The sequence below is a fragment of the Lepisosteus platostomus genome, chromosome 8 (genome assembly GCF_059453375.1).
Source record: "Lepisosteus platostomus isolate fLepPlt1 chromosome 8, fLepPlt1.hap1, whole genome shotgun sequence".
Classification (NCBI taxonomy): Eukaryota; Metazoa; Chordata; class Actinopteri; order Semionotiformes; family Lepisosteidae; genus Lepisosteus; species Lepisosteus platostomus.
In genome coordinates, this window is record NC_142618.1 from 8,072,976 (window position 1) to 8,093,210 (window position 20,235).

At 38.9% G+C, this 20,235-nt stretch overlaps 1 protein-coding gene across 4 annotated transcripts in view; it reads right to left on the reverse strand.

Annotated features, from left to right (window-relative positions):
* sulf1 (sulfatase 1) overlaps positions 1 to 20,235 on the reverse strand; it is a 56,515-nt gene that overhangs the window by 2,066 nt on the left and 34,214 nt on the right. For all 4 annotated transcript variants that reach the window (XM_088642276.1, XM_088642275.1, XM_088642277.1 and 1 more), the window contains 10 exons: positions 19,267 to 19,323; positions 16,040 to 16,175; positions 13,352 to 13,559; positions 11,598 to 11,850; positions 10,691 to 10,787; positions 10,509 to 10,603; positions 8,004 to 8,081; positions 6,583 to 6,755; positions 6,219 to 6,361; positions 5,230 to 5,353 (listed from right to left, as the gene is read on the reverse strand). In XM_088642276.1, the coding sequence (XP_088498402.1) occupies positions 5,230 to 5,353; positions 6,219 to 6,361; positions 6,583 to 6,755; positions 8,004 to 8,081; positions 10,509 to 10,603; positions 10,691 to 10,787; positions 11,598 to 11,850; positions 13,352 to 13,559; positions 16,040 to 16,175; positions 19,267 to 19,323 (1,364 nt within the window). The remainder of the gene's footprint in view (positions 1 to 5,229; positions 5,354 to 6,218; positions 6,362 to 6,582; positions 6,756 to 8,003; positions 8,082 to 10,508; positions 10,604 to 10,690; positions 10,788 to 11,597; positions 11,851 to 13,351; positions 13,560 to 16,039; positions 16,176 to 19,266; positions 19,324 to 20,235) is intronic.

The window sequence follows — 20,235 nt, forward strand, 5'->3', positions numbered from 1 at the left end:
GAACATCAGTCTTTTTAGAAAATTCCAAAAAGACTGAGTATTCAGGAAAACCTTTGAATAGTACAACGTTTGCAGAGGTGGCCTGGAGCTTCTTAAAAATAAGTGAGGGAAAATGCATTATTGGCAGATTCGAAAAGGATGAACTGATAAGCAAAAAAGAACAGGTGGATCTGGAAAAAAAAGAGACAATGGTTTGCCAAAGGAAACACTATTAAAGGAGGAAAATGAGAACATGGAGAGCCCTTTTCTGAAGGGATTCAGGACTCTCCTCAATGAGCCCTGTAACTCATCTGACCCACTACAAAAGAGAGATTTTTTTCAGAGCACTGCTGAGGACTGATATAAGAGGGTGAAACAGCAGTAAAAAGTACACCTAAAAATCCTCTCAAACATGCTATGCAAAGTACTAGAAAGTGTCAAGCCAATGGCTTATACTTATAGCTTTTCGTCTGTTTTCAAGCCAGCCTGCAGCACTGTGTCAGACCATGTACTCTACGCTGTGTTCATTTTGCGCTGTGACCAAATGCAAGCGATGAAGATTACACCCTGCAAAGAAGGTGCAAATCATAACCTGCCTGCTAAATTATTTTGAATTCCACTTTTTGTGTTCTGGTTTCAGTATCCAAAGCATACTCACAGCTGGCTCATGAACCGACAAAGAATGAAACAACTGTTTGGACCTGAGCCATCATAATGGTACAAAGATCATCCAAAACCGAATATTCTGTTGTTCCAACTACAGAGCAACAGTTAATTCATTTCAGAGAATAACGGGGAATACGAAGGCTTCTTTCCACCGTGTGACAAAAAAAGGCAGTGGTGGCTCTGAGTGTCACAGCTTTGCCCACTTCACATCCACGAATGTAAGTAGTCTTATAGGTTACAGCCGACTGTTTTAAATGTGCACGATCTGAGCACCGAGAAATGAAACAGTGCACAGGGCTAAGATAAGGAGATGTGGATTGAGTGTCTGCTTTCAGAGGGGAAAATGTTAAAGAGCTACCAGATGAACCTCCAGCATCTGCAGAATTCTGAGGCTCAAAACGAGCTGCCTTGACTCACAGCTACAAATCAGATCTTCCATTGTACCCCCTGAAAAGAAAAAGGAGCTCACCAAATAATTACTTTGGGGTTTTTTTCTCAGGGGGGGCTTTCATGTCTGCTAATGTTTGGAAGTACCAGATTATTAAACCTACACAAAGCCATTGTCACCTTTCCTTGAATTCAGGAAGGATGGCAAAATTAAAAATAAAAACACACACAACAATGCATGATATGCACCAAGAGCACAGATAAAGAAGAACCCTCAAAAGGTAAAGATGAAATCACCTGAAAGAGCTAAACCAGAGGTGTTTAATTTCATTTTATACTGCTGTTCTGTTTTCAAATCACTAATCTAGTCAGGAGGTATTTTTTTAAAAATAATGAAGTCCGGGATGATTTCATCTTTAATAAACTTTAAGCAAATTGAGAAAAGGCTAAAATGGAAAAAAATACAGACTTACTTATACATATATGGGATATATTTACACTGCTGTGCAAATGTTTTGCACGTTTCTGCTCTTTTCACAGAATGTTTTTTCTTATTTGTGCAGAAACACAACACTATGAATGACTTGCACTGAAGTTGCGGTAATTGCATTTTAAGCTTAAATTGAATTCTGATAAATATGTATTTTGTTAACACCCTTTTAACTTTAAGGATGTTTAGAGTTGATATTAATGATGAGCATCATCTGAAAATGATTACATTTATAAATGCAAAGGAGTTGCAACTGATCAATGTGAATTGATTATTGATTATTGATTAGCAGCAATTAACAGCAAATTGTTAGAATACATAACAGCAGTTAATTGCTGATACTCATTTTGATACTGTATATTGTAACTCCTGATTGTGCCTAAGATGTATAAGAATTTTGCATAGCAGTGTATACATGCAGATTAAAAAAAAAGAAGATAAAACACCTTAGATAACGTGTGGAGATAAAAATAGTAATGTCAATTGTAACGTTGGCTAAGCAACTCACGCGGATGAAAAACTTGGCCTCCTCAACTTTGACCACTTTCGATGCTGCTGTAGCCTGGTAAGCAGGTTATCAGAAATGGAAAAAGTCAAAAAAAGGACAGAAAGGTCAACAGCTGCTCACTGTAATTCAAGCGGAAATATATAACTGTGTTCATTCAGAAAAAACTTGTTTTGTCTTCTTATGTCCATGTGTAACATGAGGAATCCTTTCAACCAGGTTTAGAAAGAGATTGCACTTTCAATTCTATGGACTGGACTGGCCCGTTCAATAGCTGCTTCGCTTTTTGTGCGATAGTCACAATAAATGTGACCGTGTTGATGCTGTGATGCTTTCAGTCACTGTGGGGAAAAAGAGGCAGCCTTCCTTACAGATATACCTCTTCCACAATCCTGTGGAAGGATCATCTACCACGTGTTAATGAAAGGAATGTGAACATCCATTCCTTACAGGCATCTGAGTGGAGAAAGCTCACCTTACAAAGCAACATGAGACCAGAAACACAAAATCAGGCCTCTGGATGAGGGTTCCCCTACCACCACGAGACATCTGTGAGATGTTACGTGTTAGCAAGACACAAGACAACCTCAGATACGCAACCTAATGTTACTATATCCGGATTCAGGAGGTGGGTGAAACAAAATGATAGAAGAAGAATTTTCCCCTGGGTGAGGACGGATTCATGGATTGGCCTAACTGAATAATATTTTCTCTGGAAAAATATATAGTATGAACAACCATGCCAGAACATCCAGGACATCCATTGCCAGCAGTTACCTAATATGATATCAACCAAACACCTTTCAGATGGCCATAGATATTAATTTCCACTAGATCTAGGACCAAAGGATCTCTGTTACTTTCAGTTTATTTTCAGGAGTTGGAACAGATTACCAGTATTGCTACCAGAGTCACATATGTACTCACTGTGCCAATGACTGTGCACTGTTGGTTGCAACAGCTACCCTAAAACAGTGATTTTCGAAAATTAGCCTGTTTACACTAAGTGAAAGTCCCCACATAAGCTTGTATGGCATACATGCACAATACATTATTGGACCTCCCTATCTCAGACATATACAGTATGTCATTACAGTTCACTAGTAGATAATGTAGCCTGACTGCAACCAACCACAAAGTTAGAATATTCATTTCCATTAAAAAAATAATAAAACAGTGATTGTAAACTCCGAAACTCTAAAAGTTTTACACAGCAAAGTAATTTTCGGGGTCAGGTTCCTATGCAGTTTTTCCATCATATTTTAACTTAATTGTGTAGCAAAGTTTTCTTCTCCTTTGCCAACCACTCTATGGACTTGTTATCCCTTCCACTTGTTATCTCTAACCATTCTGCATTCACTTTCATTTCATTCACTATGTCTGAGCAAAATACGTTTGTCAGCTGTCGAAAAATTAAAAGGATGAAAAATGACTTCTCAGAAAGGAAACACTCATGATTAAAATGCAGATTTAAAAGCATATCTAAACTAAGTGTGAAAAATTGCAAAGAGACACTTCAATCAATTCAGTTCTGTGCAAATTATTTTCAAATGAAAAATCTAAAAAGAACAATTAAATATATTTTTTAATGAATGCTTATACAGAAATAGCATTCTGTGAGAACAATGTGTCTTTCTTTTTCCTGCAAAGGCAGTGGCAAGTTATAATTTAGCTACACCCATTATTGTTTTCATATATGAGCAGCTACTTTACTGTCTGAACACTGGGAAGTTTATTTCTGTATTTTTCAACGGCATGGAGTATTATTATAAGTTTCAGTCTTCCTTTGTTAAATGTTACCTGTTCTTCAGACTATCTGATTTGGTTTCCTTTGGAATTGATACAAAAATAGCATCATCAAAAGAAACATGACATCCTAACTGCATGCAAAATGTTTACTCTCAGGGAAAGATGAATTCAAATTAAAAATGATACACTAGATCCTCTAAAACTAATGACAATTAATGAGGTGCTTCTGAGAAGTGACCGAATGCTATAAATGACAAAAGCATTATAATTTAATAATGTGTAAATGGAAAAATGATAAACTGTCAGTAAAAACAGTGCTACATTAAATGGTGCTTAAAATAAAGGTTCTTGTCTTGTGCCAGCAACAGAGGTTTAAAATAAAAACACCCGGTCTGTAACAGATGGTTAAATACTTGTTAGATCAAACCAGCATGCATCACAATTTTAGCTCAATGCGTCATGAAATATTAGTGGAAATGGACTGGCTCATGCAGTTATTGGAAAGCCACTGAAGAAAACAAAAAGTGGGGATACCTGTGTGGATCATAGCTTCCTCCATCTTTATTTCCTGATTAGGAAAATAAGAGCAATTTTATATTAATGCCTAAATCAGTAAAAAAACATTCGAACTGGTTCTTCATGCACAGCTTCTAGTTCCTAAAGAGAAATGCACTTGGTTAAATATTTGAAGGATCAAAGAGAAGAGTAAAGAGGGACAGAGTTTGGACAAGGCAGTAGATTGGGGGTAGGATGTAAATCCCATTCTCTATGGAGCTAGATCAATAAAAAATATAGTGTTATCTCCAGACTGAGTGAGTAAAATGTTAAGGCTTTGGCACAAGTTAATGTTCATTAATGTTTAACAGACTGTTGAAGAAGTATTAACTTCTGCCAAGAAGAATACATGTAGTAGAATCAACTTTTTAACAATTAAAAAGGTGGGGCTTGCTGTTTTTTATTTTCATTTGTTTAGGCCCATAAAACCTTCATGCATACCTCAAACATTGGATTTGATTTGTTGGAAGGCATATAATTCAGAATTATGACATGCACAATTTAACCTTTTTGGCATTCACATAAAAAGCTTTCACATGCAAATTTCTAATGTGTTAATAATTCCCAGTTTTCTGTCTTGTTATGCATGGTCATTGGCATCTGATCTGTTTTCTGCAGTTATAATGGACATTTATCATTAACATAGATATGTTCAGACCTCAAAACACTGCCACAGACTGGGAAGAACTTTATTTGAACGACTGAGGTTAAATTGAGTGTTTTATGTATATTTTAACTACAGCAGGTGAATGAGTCTGATAAAGAAATTGTATCTGAAAACTGGAAAAAGCTGATCTCATAAACTGAGCGATTGATGGGCTATCAAGCTTTTCCAGGGAAATCCAGTTTTCACTTCACAGAACACAAGACAAATGCCCAAAGAAAATCAATCCATTACCTGTTTCCTGCCCCTTAGGTCGGGGGTTGCACTGTCTGTGACCCTGGCAGCTTCTCAGCTCCATTAGTTGTGAATGAAGTTGATTTAAAACATCTCTCTCCACAGTGTAAACAGCATTTGTCAGCTGCAGACATTTAAAAGAAGAACCCAACAATGACTCACAGGAGGGGAAATGGGTCGTGCTAAGACTAAGCAAGCACATAGTTCTAAGATCTTTTCACGTCATCTATCAGTTTTTTTTAAATCTGAATAACCAGGTGTTTATTTCCATCTGAAAATATACAGATGCATTATTATTATTATTATTATTATTATTATTATTATACCCCATGTACTGTGTATGGCTGGACTTCTTCCTGAAACAGCCTGAGTCAATTGTGCTCAGGGTACTTGCTCAGGCTATCTGGGCCTAAAACCTTCCAGTTATGAGTCCAGAACCATAACTGCACTGTTAAAGTGCAATGAAGTGCAAAGAAATGCATCAGAGTTCGTGGAACACTGGTAAAAATTTCCTAATGGTATTTTTTATATCTGTCCATTCATCCTTTTCTGAGCCCCTTTATCCAGTACAGGGCGGCGGGGGATGCTGGAGCCTAACCCATCATGCAACAGGATACGCCCTGGACAGAACGTCAGTCCACAAACACACTCACAGCCCACTTTTCCCAGAAGCCAATTAAGGTACCAGTATGTCTTTGGACTGTGGGAGGAAACCAGAGCACCCAGAGGAATATGAGAAAACAGGGAGAACATACAAACTCAACACAGTAGCACCCCGGGAATTAAACACAGGTTCTCAGCACTGTGGGACATCAGCTCTTACCACTGTGCCATCCACAAACGTGCACAGTATATTTCGTAGTTTTGGTGTCAGCCGCAGAATGACATAAAATGTGGAATAACATTATGCAGTTATCAAATACTAAAACTACTTTAGTCAAAACAGGGATGAGGCGACTTACAGTAACATAAGGAAGAAGAGCTCTTACCTGGTAGGGATCATTGTTCATGTCGAAGTATTCCAGGAATCCAGTGGCGAACTCACAGAAGAGGATGTTGTGCGTCTCATTAATGGTGCGCAGACACCAGTAGGTATTGTTGTTGGAACTGGTGCAGGTGCAAAATGCTCCCACTGCAATTGAAGGTTAGAAAACCAGGGTCACAATTTCCCAAAACAAGGCTTCGGATATGACCATGAGACATTCCGCATCGTTCTCGCTTTTTCCCCGGATGTGGTTAAAACGACGCGTTGCTGAACGACAACACCGCAAAGATCAGCCGCCCGGCAAGACAGGCAAAGTTGACCTCAGAAACGGTGTTTCAGATCCAGAGCGAGATATGAAAAGGACTTACGGTTCCAGAAAGGCGCGGTCTGCCAGTGGTCGTTGTTGTGAGTGAAACAGGTCAGGCCCGGCAGGCTGCAGTCATCGCCCTTCTTCAGACGCTTCTTTTGTTTCCTCTCCTTCTTTTTCCGCCGGATCTCGTTAAATAGCTGGACTTTACTGTCCACCTCTTGAGCTGCTTCCCTAAGAGAAGAAGGCAAGAGCGGTTATGAACGGTTATGAAGGCACTAACTCAGATGAGGCGGATACGATCCAAACCAAACCTCATGTTATGTGCCACACTGGTTTGACTTACGAAAAGTATCTTTATCTTTCCCACTTAGATTATGCTACAGGCACAATCAGGTGTACACTGTTCTTGGTTCATTTTTGAATGTTTTCTCATTGTTCTCTGTAATTTGATATTAACATATATACGGAAGAAGACAATGCTTCCTGTCTACATATCATTGTTTTGTATCATGCTGTATAAAGAATAAATATAGCTACATATCATTTCCAAATTTTTTATCTTGGCTGTGGACACAGTCTCTTCGTGTGTGTGTGTGTGTGTGTGTGTGTGTGTGTGTGTGTGTGTGTGTGTGTTTTATTTTGAAAAAGATAAATCCAAAGTAGTATATGGGATTGGGGAAAGAGAAGAAATTGGCGGTTAAGTAAAGGCTTGATCCTAGCTCACAAATCACAACATCAAAACACCTCTATCCTCTGCATTTCTTTTCCTAGAAATAGTCTGAAAACTGCCTTTGGGCTGAAAACCTAAGATGTGTAGGTCTATGCACCTCCAAACATAAATTACTATTAAAGGAAGTTAATGAACAGGCAGAAGTGGTTATCAAAGGGATAATTATCTGCACACATATTATAAAAGTCTTATGTTTCTTTGATGTCGCTGTACTATAAAATGACTGGGTGTTAAATTTTTACATCCATTTACTCTGTAAAGGCTGTGCTCTGCCAAATACTACAGGTGTTGTCCAATGGATTTTAATGCTTCCAGGCAATTACTTTTGTCACTGAGAAATGGGGTTATAATATAATTTTGCCGTGAATCTCATCAGGGGTATTACTACATTAATGGCTAAAAAAAGTGTTTGTTATATGAAAAGGGAAAACTGTTGATAACGTTGAGAAAACAATCATTTTAGAATGCAAGACCCCCAAATTCTTCATTAGATAACAACCATTTCCCCTCCAGCTGAACTGCTTTTCTACGAAAAGGAATTTGTGTCGGGTTGCTGTAATAGTTGCTTTTGGCATATCCTTAAGAGTGGAGACAATGAACTGGTCAGGGTTTCCTATGGATGTACTGTAGGTCAGGAGTGTTGCAGGGGTGGGATAACCACTGCAGTCCTCCGTGTGCTCTAGGCTGAAATGAAGAGCAACCAGGCAACAGAAAGTTGTTGTGAACCACTTCAATAAGACAATACTCACTTAAAAGGATGGAGATGACCATTCTTGTTCTTCAGCCTCTCAGCTTTGTTTCTCTGTCCTTTCTCTCTCACATAGTAGCTGTGGTATTTATAGAAAGACAATCACAGAAGAGATTACACTAGCTCCTGTCAGAAGAGTCAGTTTTACAGCCTTCAATGAAGTGTCTACAGTGCTTTACAGAAGTATTCAGACCTTCTGTAGCATCCCATTTTGTGAAATCACAAAACGTCTTGGCTCAATCTCTCTTAGGTTCCTTAGGGATCTCTTAGTAGGGACAGCAGTTTTCAAGTCATTTCATATGTTGTCAGGGCTTTGACTGGGCTATTCAAGAACATCCACTTGCTTGTTCTTAAGCCACTCCAGTTGAGCTTTTTGTGCTTTTAGCCATTGACCTGCTGAAACACTAAATTTTGTTTTCACAGGTTTTTAGATTTGCTTTTACTTTCACCTGTGTTCACAGGCCTTTCCAGCCCCTGCTGTTGAGAAGCAGAACTATACCATAATGCCACCCCTTGTCTGACATTGACAACAGGCATGGAGTTGACTGAGTGATGCACTATGCTACCTGTATATGTGTTACAAATGTAAAAATGTTGCATTTCAGCCAAATTAAATGTATTTGGTTTGCCACAGGTTTGCAGTATCACTTAAATGTTATCTGTTGCAAACTCCTTGCAGGACCTGAGATGTTCTTCTTTCAGTAATGGTATCCTTCTTGACAATCTGCCATACAGACCAGCTGTGACTAATCACTATTGTGTTCCATCTCTCGTATCTTTGCCTGAAGTTCGCTATGACTGAAGGACCTTGCCCAGACATATGTATTTCTTCTGAAATCTTGTGAACCACTATTATTACACACAGACAGACTCAAATAATTGAGTGCGTCATTAAGGTAATGTTGAGCACTTAAACTAATTTTTAATTCCATGTTAATTATCTATTTACATCTTTCTTTTTGTTCTTTGCTTTGCATGTGTTGAGTAGGTTGCATATATATCAAATAATAATTGCTTCTTCAAAGTGTTAAGACTTTAAAGTGTATACTAAAAACAATAAGAGTCTGAATACGTTTGTAAGGCACTATATTTGAAAAACAGAATCATATCAAAAGAAGCAAATAACTGTGAATCGGCATTTATTCAATTTAATTCACAGCACCATATTATTACCCTATAATTTGCTGTATTACTTTCATTTCAATTTTCACATTAATTTATAACAGAAATCTAATCATGAGAGCCAGGATAAAATACTGAAAATGATGGCAAGAAGCAGGTAGCAATAATATTAGTGAAAACTATGAAGACATCTTCTGCTTCACTGCTAAGATATTTTAGCCTTTTAGAGCCTCCTTGAGACCATCCCTTAGCTCATTGAAAGGAATTCGGTGTTCCTTCCAAAGAAACTGCTTAGTGAGCTCAAATTCGAAGACACTGACAGGTTTCAGACTCATAGATAGCCCATATAGATAGCCCATATAGATACTCCCTGTATTAATGTTTGTTGAAGGGTGCTATGTTGCTACTTTACTAAGTAAAATACCCAGCAGTAATTAAACTTAAACTAGCAGTAATGAAGTACTTAATCCAGATTAAAGAGGAAGCCTGAAAGATTTGAAAACCATGATTATTTTTTTACCATTTTGGAGCCTAGCTAAATCTAAGACACCATTGTGCAGAATAGTCTCTATTGGTCTGTCTCTCTTTATAAGGCTATTTTCTGGAGCAAAAAAAAAAGGACTATTCAGATGCTGTAGAAGCCTGTAGAATGCAGTTATGATCTCATTTTCTATCATTTATATATAGAATACAGGAATTCTATATATAAATCTGTCAAACCGATCCCTACTCAAACTTCTGAAAAGTGAACGCTGTCCTCTAGTGGCGCAAGAGCTGTAATGTAAATCATAGCTGGCTTACAGTCTAGTCAGTTCTAATGAGTTGCATTGTAAAACTAAGGAACAGCTCTTAACTACGTTTTGAAATGGAGCCAAGAAAGGTAGAAAAGTTTATTTTAAGAGTAATGTAATATCTTACCATACTGAATTGAATCTCAACTGTGCTTAATACTTAGCTTTACACAGAACCTGACTAAAATTCCAAGATTTACACCTCGCCCACACAGCCATAGCATTTTAGGTTTGAAAGCCATAATATTTTTCACACTCTGCACCAGGCAGTAGTTTCTTTTGAACAGGCGTCTCCTCGTTACTATTTACACTTGAAAAATAATTCTAACAATACCTATGGCATGGCTAGGTAGGTTTTAAACGGCATTAAGCAAAAGTAGAAATGTAATTGTTTTTTGGAATCCCCCAGGCGTGGAAATCAGGCTCCAAAAACCTGTGTTAAATTTTGTTTTCTACAAGCTACGCTTGAGGAAGGGTAAGTTATTTCTTGTGGATATCCATAAATGAATCCGGAAAAGAGGGGGGGGGATCACGGAGATGAAATGGCGGAAGGAAAAAAACAAACTCGTAAGAACTAATTCAATGAGACTAACCTCTTCTTGCTACAGTCACACTCGTCTGGACGTCTCCGCTTCAGATGCCCCCTCACTTCCCTCAGATTCTTGATTTTGTCTTGAAGCGCTTCAATCTACACGTAGATTTGACGGGACAGGTCAATGGTCGTTTCACAAAGCAGACAGTTCAGAAGGTATGAGTATCGGAAACGCTGCAATACCTCTTGGTCAACGTAGCTCTTGTGGTCTTTCCAGGCCCTGGACGACTGGTAAATCTCCCTCTCACAGTGCACTGTGTCATTTACTAGGATGTAGCACCTGCGAGGCCAAGATGAAGGTCGTTATATGAACAGAAAGGGGGGCAGACCTGTCATATTCGTCTGTCCTGCTGCGCAGCACAGAGTGGCAGTGAATTTTGAACTCTCCCCCTTCAGCTGTTTTATGATCCTGACTGTCAAATGTAACATAAATGTCTCAATTTGCACGTGATTGTGATTGTGTTGTGCTTGTCTTTTCATTTGAATTTGTATTTTTTTAAATAGTGTATGTACTCCAAAAGTGTTCTCTTGCTGTACCGAAAGCAAAATCCACCAACCATTGTTGTAGGCAATAAAGAATTCTAAGTTATTAGAATGAGTGTTCAATCTATACGTCTACACTGCACTTGATAAAAATGTTCCGAGGAGCTGCGTCAGCACACATAGGCTGCAAAGGAACGGACAAACGTTCATTCTATTCAGGTGTGAAGAAGACACCACTTCTTTATTTTCTTCAGTTTTTATTACACTTCTTCACCTTTTAAAATGGAATGAACCTTTGCCTGTTCATTTGATAAAAATGCCTTGCCTAAGACAATCAAAACAGGGATGGTATTTTTAAATTCCATGCAATTGTTTCTTAAGCAACTTCAATAGATGGGTGTGTTTTCCCCCAGCTCTGCTCAGCTCCCTAACTGAGCTCACTGACACAATCTTTCTCCAGCACAGTTAATAGTGATGGACAAAGCCCATTTACTTGCCTTGCGCCATGCCATTAGTATGGTCTTAACTGGGTTGTTGAGGATCAGCTGTGGAAACACTACAATATCCAGCTTCAAACTAGGCAGGTGTTGCAGGATGCAGAGCTTACTTGTGTGTAACTTTGACCGAATTGGGATAGCCGATGGTGTTAGTGTCATCTGCCAACATCTCCGCAGAATCATCATCCATTTCAAAGTCCATCTGTGGTCCTTCGCCCTCCACTTCATGGTGCCGTCTGCTGATGTTCCTGGGGTGAATGCCTTGCTTGTCCTCAGCCTGGAGGTCAATATTGTAGATCTGCCCCTCGAATTCTACAGACAGGGACCTTGAGGAACGAGTGTGAACAAACCGGGGCCTGTACCCTGTAGGAAAAAATATATATATATCTAATTTGTGCATATACTGCATTCGCTACTGTGAGAAAAGAGACTGCATTTGCACATTAACAAGATACAGCCCACAATGTTGCAATACAATGTAAAAGTGGGGTTTGTATTTCCAACCACTAGATGGCAGCACACCATCTCATGCGATATGTGTTGGTTTTTTAGACAATATGCAAGCTGCGCAAAACATCTCAATAGATGTTTAGTGCTAATGTGTGTTTTTCCAACAGATTTTTCTAACACACAATATTTCCTTTAGAATAGTATGTCAGAATTCTCATTAAAAGGCTTATTTTTGCTAGGAAAAAAAGATAAAATGCAACATACACTGTATACGAACAAAACCCTTCATGCAAAAATGCCATGAACGACTGAAGAACCTTTCACTCACATTTCTGTACATATATTAGTTTACTCATGATTGTGTATTCGTTAAGAGTGCCAGCTGAGCTAAGACGTCTGTTGAAGAACAGCTCAGAAATGTATTTTTGGATATGTCAGTTCTTAGTAAAATCTAGATAGAACACCTACTTCCTTGAAGCAAAGGAAGTGCTCAGGTTTTTAGAAAAACATTAACTAGATGTTGTGTCATTTCAGAATAGATCTTATTTATTTGTATAAAGAATAGCGATGAACTCCTGGAGAAAAGTCACCCTGGATCTTGCCTGCCTTGAAATTTCCTTATCTTTCTCCTGCTCCCCGATTCTCAGTCTTCTTCATCCTGGTGTCCTAGGAGTGGTCATACTCATGGCCACAATAATGGCCTACACGTGTATCTCAAGCTCCATGGGTTTTCCTGTTTTATGGACCTCAGATACCATTCGACCCTTTGTAACTACTGGGTACCATATGACACTGTTTCACTCTCACCCAGTAGCTGAAATAAAGGTTTCATCCTAAAATTAGGCCCTCCCAGTTACTTTAACATGAGATGGATAAATAATAAGTAAGCGGTCCTGACTGGGATACAGTCTGAGACAATACTTTCTGTTCTTGTAAATATTTAGATGCAGCACCATACTGGCAGGTTAGGATGAAAGTTCCTCACTCAGAGTGGCCAGTACCTTCCTGCTGGAAGGGTTTGTGTAACAAAGAGCCTCTTGATATATGTAAGTGATGTGTGTTCAGATGTAACAGCTGTACATGTGTCACTGAGCTCTTGGCTGCTCCTCCTGAGTGGCGATTCATTTCAAATCACGATTGATCTCCCAAGTGGCCCGCTTGTCCCCTTCCCACCTTTTTCAAGTCCCTCTTTCCCGGGAGGGAGCAGCCGGATTTATCGGTTACAACTGTTCCGATTTTTTTGTGGCGGTTTTTTGAAACCCAATACGGAAACGTGAGAAATGAAGAGCAGCTCGCATCCCTCCTTCAAAAAGAAGCTGGTTTAAGATAGCAAGCCTGCTCCTCTAAATATCTTGGGATGTCCCCCCCCTACTATGTCATGCTGCTGATATGTAAATGGGAGTTTTCAACTGACTTTGGTTTGGCTGAGGGAGCTGTCTCTGGTTTTTGCGATCCGCCCTTGTTGCCCTGAAGTCTGCCTGTCCACAGTCACAGTCCTTCTCCTTGCTGTCGTAGCCCCTGGAGCGAAGGCTCCTGGTCCTCTTCCTTGCACCCTCCTTCGCGGTGCCTTTACACTTCTGAATCCGCCATTTGCCGGTGATATCCTCGATGCACTGCCATTTCTGTCGGAGCAAAAGATTCCAAATAAATCATGATGCCTCTGCAAACTCCGAAATGGGGTAGCTGGGGGTATGCCATTATAAAAACAAATAGCACTAGGGAAGTTTTCCATATGTCCAGTAACACCAGATTCAATAACTGGAGTTCAAATAGTGGAGTGGACGGACAGGCAATCTGGAGTATTGCGCGCCTTCGTATACATTTACGTACAAGCACTCTGAGGTCTGATGGATAACTCTGTGATTATACCAGAACCAGAGTGATTATACAGGCACGTAAAAAAAACGTCAAGGAATTTTTTGCAAGTGCATCGAATGAAAAATAGGCCGCTGTCTTTCAACAGTAACTAAAAAGTACTTTATTTTAAAAAGGAATGTGGTCAGATGTCATCCTGCTAGCTGCCTTGCCAGTGAAATCTTAACAGGCAGCCACAACAAAAAAGCAGAAGTAAATTTTGCCTTAATCTTCTAATTTGGCCTCTCATTTTGTGGGTAGACACTTTCACTGACCACAGTTCAGACATTTGCTCAGAACTGTGGGAAACCGTATCCAAACAATCGCCATGGTGTACTGATCGAATTTCCTGTGAAGCAGTCACATCCTGACAGCCAGATTAAGTGTCTGACAGTAATGTTATATTTGCATACTGGCTATGAGACAGAGACAGTGGTGCCTGGGCTGTCTGTTTGCACGGCAGAAATGGGATTTATCATTAACGTAGCCCACTGTACGGAAAGTGGATTTTAAACAAATATATGTCTTTGTAGATTGTCATGTAATAATTTTCCTTTACTGGATTTCTCTAATTGTAATGTTCTGAGTTACAATATGAGAAATCTGTGTTAATTTCTGTTTTTCCCTTCTCTTAACAGCACGTCCAATGAATTCTCACATGGAATTATGAATGGGAAGGAGCATAGACAGACTTGCAAAATGACTTGCCTGTAAAGCATTTTTCAAAATATTTTAGACTTGTTAAAGGAAGGTCATCAGTTTTCTTTTATGTCAGAATTTAAAAAAATGAAATACAAAACAATTAGGATTACCAACAGCGACAAGCTATTTTTAAATTTAACATGGGTCACTGTTTTATAACCAAATGCCAAGGCGAAAAAAGATTTTTCACCTACAACCTTTTATCACCTGACTCAATAACTTCAGCACTGTTGTTCCTGAAGAATGCCACAAATTGTAAACTAAACCAATGAAGTAATGTTTACAAGTTTAAGTCCATTCTCCTAACGTTTCATTTTATGTTCCTTTATCTTTTAAGCATACAGTATTTAAAAATAATTATCAGATGATAGGAATGCACTATAGACTTCTTACTTTAGTAATAGATCTAAAATCTAGGTAGGTCTTGTACTCATATTTGTAAGCTTGTGCTGTTTATGAATCATCAGCTAGTTTGCGGAATTTCTTCTGTCATTCCTAAATTTCTTGGCCATTTTCCTTTCCAGCAGTCAATGGCAAAACATGTTTTTTCCTATTTTTCATACACTTAAAGGAAGCGCCCTGTGTCTGCTCTCTGGGCTGGATGATTAAGTCAAGTGTAATTTATCTGAAGATCCGCATAAATGTCACAGCCCAAGATGGAAGTACAATGTAGGAACACGCAGGACCAGTGTCTTCTGGTATCTCTCTGAATGTTTTTTTTCACAGCTGCATTTAACAGATGTCTGAACTGGTTGCGAAAAGAAAACAGTTTAATATTAGAGATATTTTTGAATATACTGTAGGTGTGATATATTAAAGCATTTTTTCCACATTCTCAACATGATGTAACACATTTATCTTTTCATGCAATACTGCAGTTTATAAGTTGAAGCACAATTGAGGGAAAAGGTTTTTAGCAACAACTCAATTGACATCTTTTAATAAATTATTCAATATCAAATCTCAAAATAAAATAGATACTTTTTATTAAGATTTCAATATAGTTATTTCACTGTAATGTCTTGATTAAGGCTAACTCATGGTCCTGTTATGAACAGTGAGGCCTACAAATGTTAGCACCCATTACAATATCTTAACCCTACCCATGATTATGAAATGTTTTTAAATGTGGCTGTTCCTGAAAAATGCAGCATTTGGTTTGGAAAAAACGTTTTTTTTTTTGTGCTTATATTATACAATGTGCCAAAACACTCTAAGAAAAAAAACAAAAATGACAGTAACGCTCGTCCATTAACACAAGAGGCATGCACATCTGGTAATGTTTCGAAGTTTCTTTCCCCTCTGTCAGGAAATGGGCCTTGCGATGCAAAGTATTTCCCATCAAGAAAGAAAAACAAAATACACACAACAGTAATAACTTTGTTTGATGGGGTGAGAAACAAAGCATCACACAGTCTCAGTGAAGCAGAAAACAAATCAGTAGCTCGAACTGTGCCGTAAGCATGCCACATTCACATGCAGGGTACAGAGCTTTGACTCAGTCCTAACATACAGTAGTGCAACCATGTCCTACTGTTTCAATTACCTGTCCAGGCTGCTCACAGGCAGTTTGGAATTCTGCTTGCCGACACACTTCCTTCACCTTTTTATACTTGGGTAAGCTGTTAGCCTGCTGTACGTTCATGTTGCCTCCAGCATCCTCTTTCTTACGGAGAATTTTCCTGTAAAATAAAAGGTGCCAGTTAAGGTTCTTGTCTGTGAAACGCTCTCATGCAGCTGGCCAGTGTGGATCTGGTGGTTAGTGTTGCGCCAGCTGCCAGGAAAGCCCGGGCTCTGATCCCGGGTCAGTCTGGTAATGCTCATCGAATGACACTGGCCAAGTCATTTGACCTTCTGCCAGCACAGAACCTACCCCGCAACCAAATGTGCATGTGCCAACCCTCGCTGAGGTCTTGCAAGAGGAAAACAAAATATCCTTCCCTTAAGAATGGTTATTTACTGTTCCAGCATGGAGACTTTTGAACAACCTGAGCAGTAAACAAGCCAGAACTTGTGCCAGGTTGTAAAGAGAAACTGCTCACGGACAGCATACAGTAAAGACATCAGAGGCTGTTAGAACATAATAAAAGTTACAAAAACGAGAGGAGGTCATTCGGGTCATCTGGTTAGTTTGGTAGTTAATTGACCATAGGATCTCCTCCATGTCTTGAAAATCCATCTATCTCATCTTCATGTCTTGAAATAAGCCAGGGCATTGGCTCAAACAACAAGGCTGGGTCTTGTTCCAGACCCCCACAAATCTTAGGGTATAGAGTGCCTCCTGTTCTCAATTTCAAATGCACCCATGGTTTTGACTTCTGGTTTGTGTTTAACTGGTGCCTCTGAAGACGTCAGCTGAATTGACATTGTCAATGCCTTTGAGGATTTTACATTCTTGAATCCAATCCCTTTGTAGTGTTCTCTTGAGTTTTATAAGGTTTATGTCTTTCAGCCTGTCAGGGTAGAACTATTCCTTAAGTCTGGAAGATTTCTTGTTGTAGTTCCCTAGACTGATTCAAGCGCAGAAATATTTTTTGGTTACATATTTATAGAGCATCTCATATTCACAGTCCCGTGCCATCAACTTTGGTTTTTTTTCTATATACCTAACTGCCCACATTATACATGATACAATATAAACAAAGTCTATATTATACAATATAAAAAAGCAAAAAAGCTTCTCGATCCTACAAACCCATGCACATACAATGACTCTTACATTTAATAGGGAATATATCTTGAGATCTAAAGCTTGTCCCCAACAAAGACATACATTCATGCATGCTGCAGGAAAATGAGATGTACCTAGATGTAATTAGTTTGATGATCTGAAAACCTAAAGTCTCCTGAATTTCCCACTGAAGCAGAAGTCAGTCATTTATGGTCATAACCTGTGGCATGTACAGTACTGTTAGAATGGAGTTTTAAAATATAGTAAAATGCCTTTACAAGACAATTTAATTGCTCTTTTATCTGTATTGTTGTTTTTATTTTGAGAAAACGTTTTGAGAAGACCTTATAATACAATGTATTGCCAGATATTTACACTACGTTTGCTTTAACCGTTCATAAAAAGGAGAAATTGAAAATGAGCTAAAATGACAGTTGTTTCTTTGCAAACTGGCACACAAAGGGCATGAAAGCAATCCTGTGTTGTGTGTTGCTGCTAAATGCAACCCAAACCCTCAATAAAGATAAATGCATTTAGCTTCTAATCTTCAGATGATGAACACAGCAATAATAAAAATGTACTGCTGCTTCCTGGATTATTTTGTGGTAGTATAATTGCTAATAATAAAACCCACATGCATAAAATATCAACTCCACTTCTAAAGAACTGAAGAAAGTTATTCCCTCTATCCTGCTTCAAAAACTAATCCTACAAAATCAATAGGCAAGAAAATAGCCTGTCTGCTTAGGTCATTTTCCTGAGCACTGAGTGATGTCCTTTTATTACTGACAAAAGAAAAATACATAAACAGGTTGATTGAGTGGACTTTGCATCTGACCTTGTGTTCTTCCTTTTTTCCAGTGTTCATTCTTTGTTTACTTGCTGAAAAGCTCCACATAAAGTGTTACATGGCGATTCCTACATATCTCCTTCAGCTGCTAATGAGAAATTGGTTCAGGTGGCAGCTGATAAAGTAAACCTTCCTGCTACATGATATGCGATTTCACGCATTGACAAACCAAATGACAGGAAGAATGTCAGCTTCATAGCTCAAGCTGTCTCCCAGGGAGCCCTGCCATCAGTGGAGATTGATGGGATTACTTAGCTTCAAGCTGAACATTTTTAACAAAGTGCCACAGGCATTAGGACAACTTAACCCATTAAGTGACTGAAAACACGGTGGAGAACAGCATATCAAATTTGCAGATGACATTTTAATGACAAATGTATCAGCTGCGTAATCTAGTGAGCAATTTGCAAAGAGCGCCGTTTCCAACCAAAATACATTCTCATAAAGCGCAAGTACGTAAAACAGAATTTCCAGTATCTTGAGCACGAGAGTTTTTCAGGAGGTTTTTTTTTTCATTTGATAAAGGTTTTAAAACATAAGAGTGTTTTTTTTAAGAGAGAGACATATTGGGAGGGGGGATTTTGAGCTGGAGCAAGCGGATTCGAAAGTCATTCTGAAAAAGTACTCCGCGTGCAAGGAGAACAACATTCCTGGAATCTGTTGTTGGCTCTTCCTATCCTATTATGGAGGACACTGCACTGCACTGTGCCCTGGAAAATGTACAAGTCAGATTTTCTGCTTTTCTACACGCCAAGCACCACCAGTATTTATTTCTCAGAGCATGTATCTCTGTGATGGGATTTTAACATAGACTTTAATGTACCATATCCCAGACAGAGGGCACTGGGTCTGGAGACATAGTTTTAGGTTGGTCAAGAACAGCTAAACAAGGTGGATCTTTTCATCATTGGGCATCTCATGCAGTTTTCTAAACGTGGCAGGAAAGGCCTTTTCTGTGCAGCGGTATACCACTGTACAATACACCAAAGCCCTTGTGGGGTTTTGGACAACTGCACCAGAAATCACTCCGATAAAAATGTGCCCCGTTGACCCACCCTGCCAGGCATTACTGTCTGCTGGATGGCTTTTTCACCACTGAATTTGAAAGCCCACCTGACCTGGAGAGATCTCAAATTTGTGTGGTGGAATTTGCACGCAAATTTCCGTGGAACAACATGAACTCATATCTGCCTTCCTCCGTGACAAAAAAAGAAGAAGAAGAAAACAATGATTATTAAAACTATAGAGTTACCCTCTCTCCACAAGAAACGTATCCCTCCAGACTTTGGGCTTCCTGTTTGGCTTGAATCTGAAACACAAAATCAATAGAAAACTGTATGTCGTATAGCACCTTCATAAAACATCTTGATCATTCATAATTATTATGCTTTTTGTAAGTTTGTAAAGAAACACATTATTTAATGACGATACTCAGAGCTTTAAAAGAAGGAAGAACAGACTGAGCTATCACAAAAAAAGAGTTTCAAAATCTTTAGTTACATTTCATAGCTTGGAATTAAAAGCCCAAGTGTACCTCCTAACATAGACTAGAGATCTCAAATACAGTGCCTTGCGAAAGTATTCGGCCCCCTTGAACTTTTCAACCTTTTGCCACATTTCAGGCTTCAAACATAAAGATATAAATTTTTTATTTTATGTGAAGAATCACCAACAAGTGGGACACAATTGTGAAGTGGAACGAAATCTATTGGATTTAAGAAACTTTTTTAACTAATAAAAAAATGAAAAGTGGGGCGTGCAAAATTATTCGGCCCCCTTGCGTTAATACTTTGTAGAGCCACCTTTTGCTGCGATTACAGCTGCAAGTCGCTTGGGGTATGTCTCTATCAGTTTTGCACATCGAGAGACTGAAATTCCTGCCCATTCTTCCTTGCAAAACAGCTCGAGCTCAGTGAGGTTGGATGGAGAGCGTTTGTGAACAGCAGTTTTCAGCTCTTTCCACAGATTCTCGATTGGATTCAGGTCTGGACTTTGACTTGGCCATTCAAACACCTGGATACGTTTATTTGTGAACCATTCCTTTGTAGATTTTGCTGTATGTTTGGGATCATTGTCTTGTTGGAAGATAAATCTCCGTCCCAGTTTCAGGTCTTTTGCAGACTCCAACAGGTTTTCATCCAGAATGGTCCTGTATTTGGCTGCATCCATCTTCCCCTCAATTTTAACCATCTTCCCTGTCCCTGCTTAAGAAAAGCAGGCC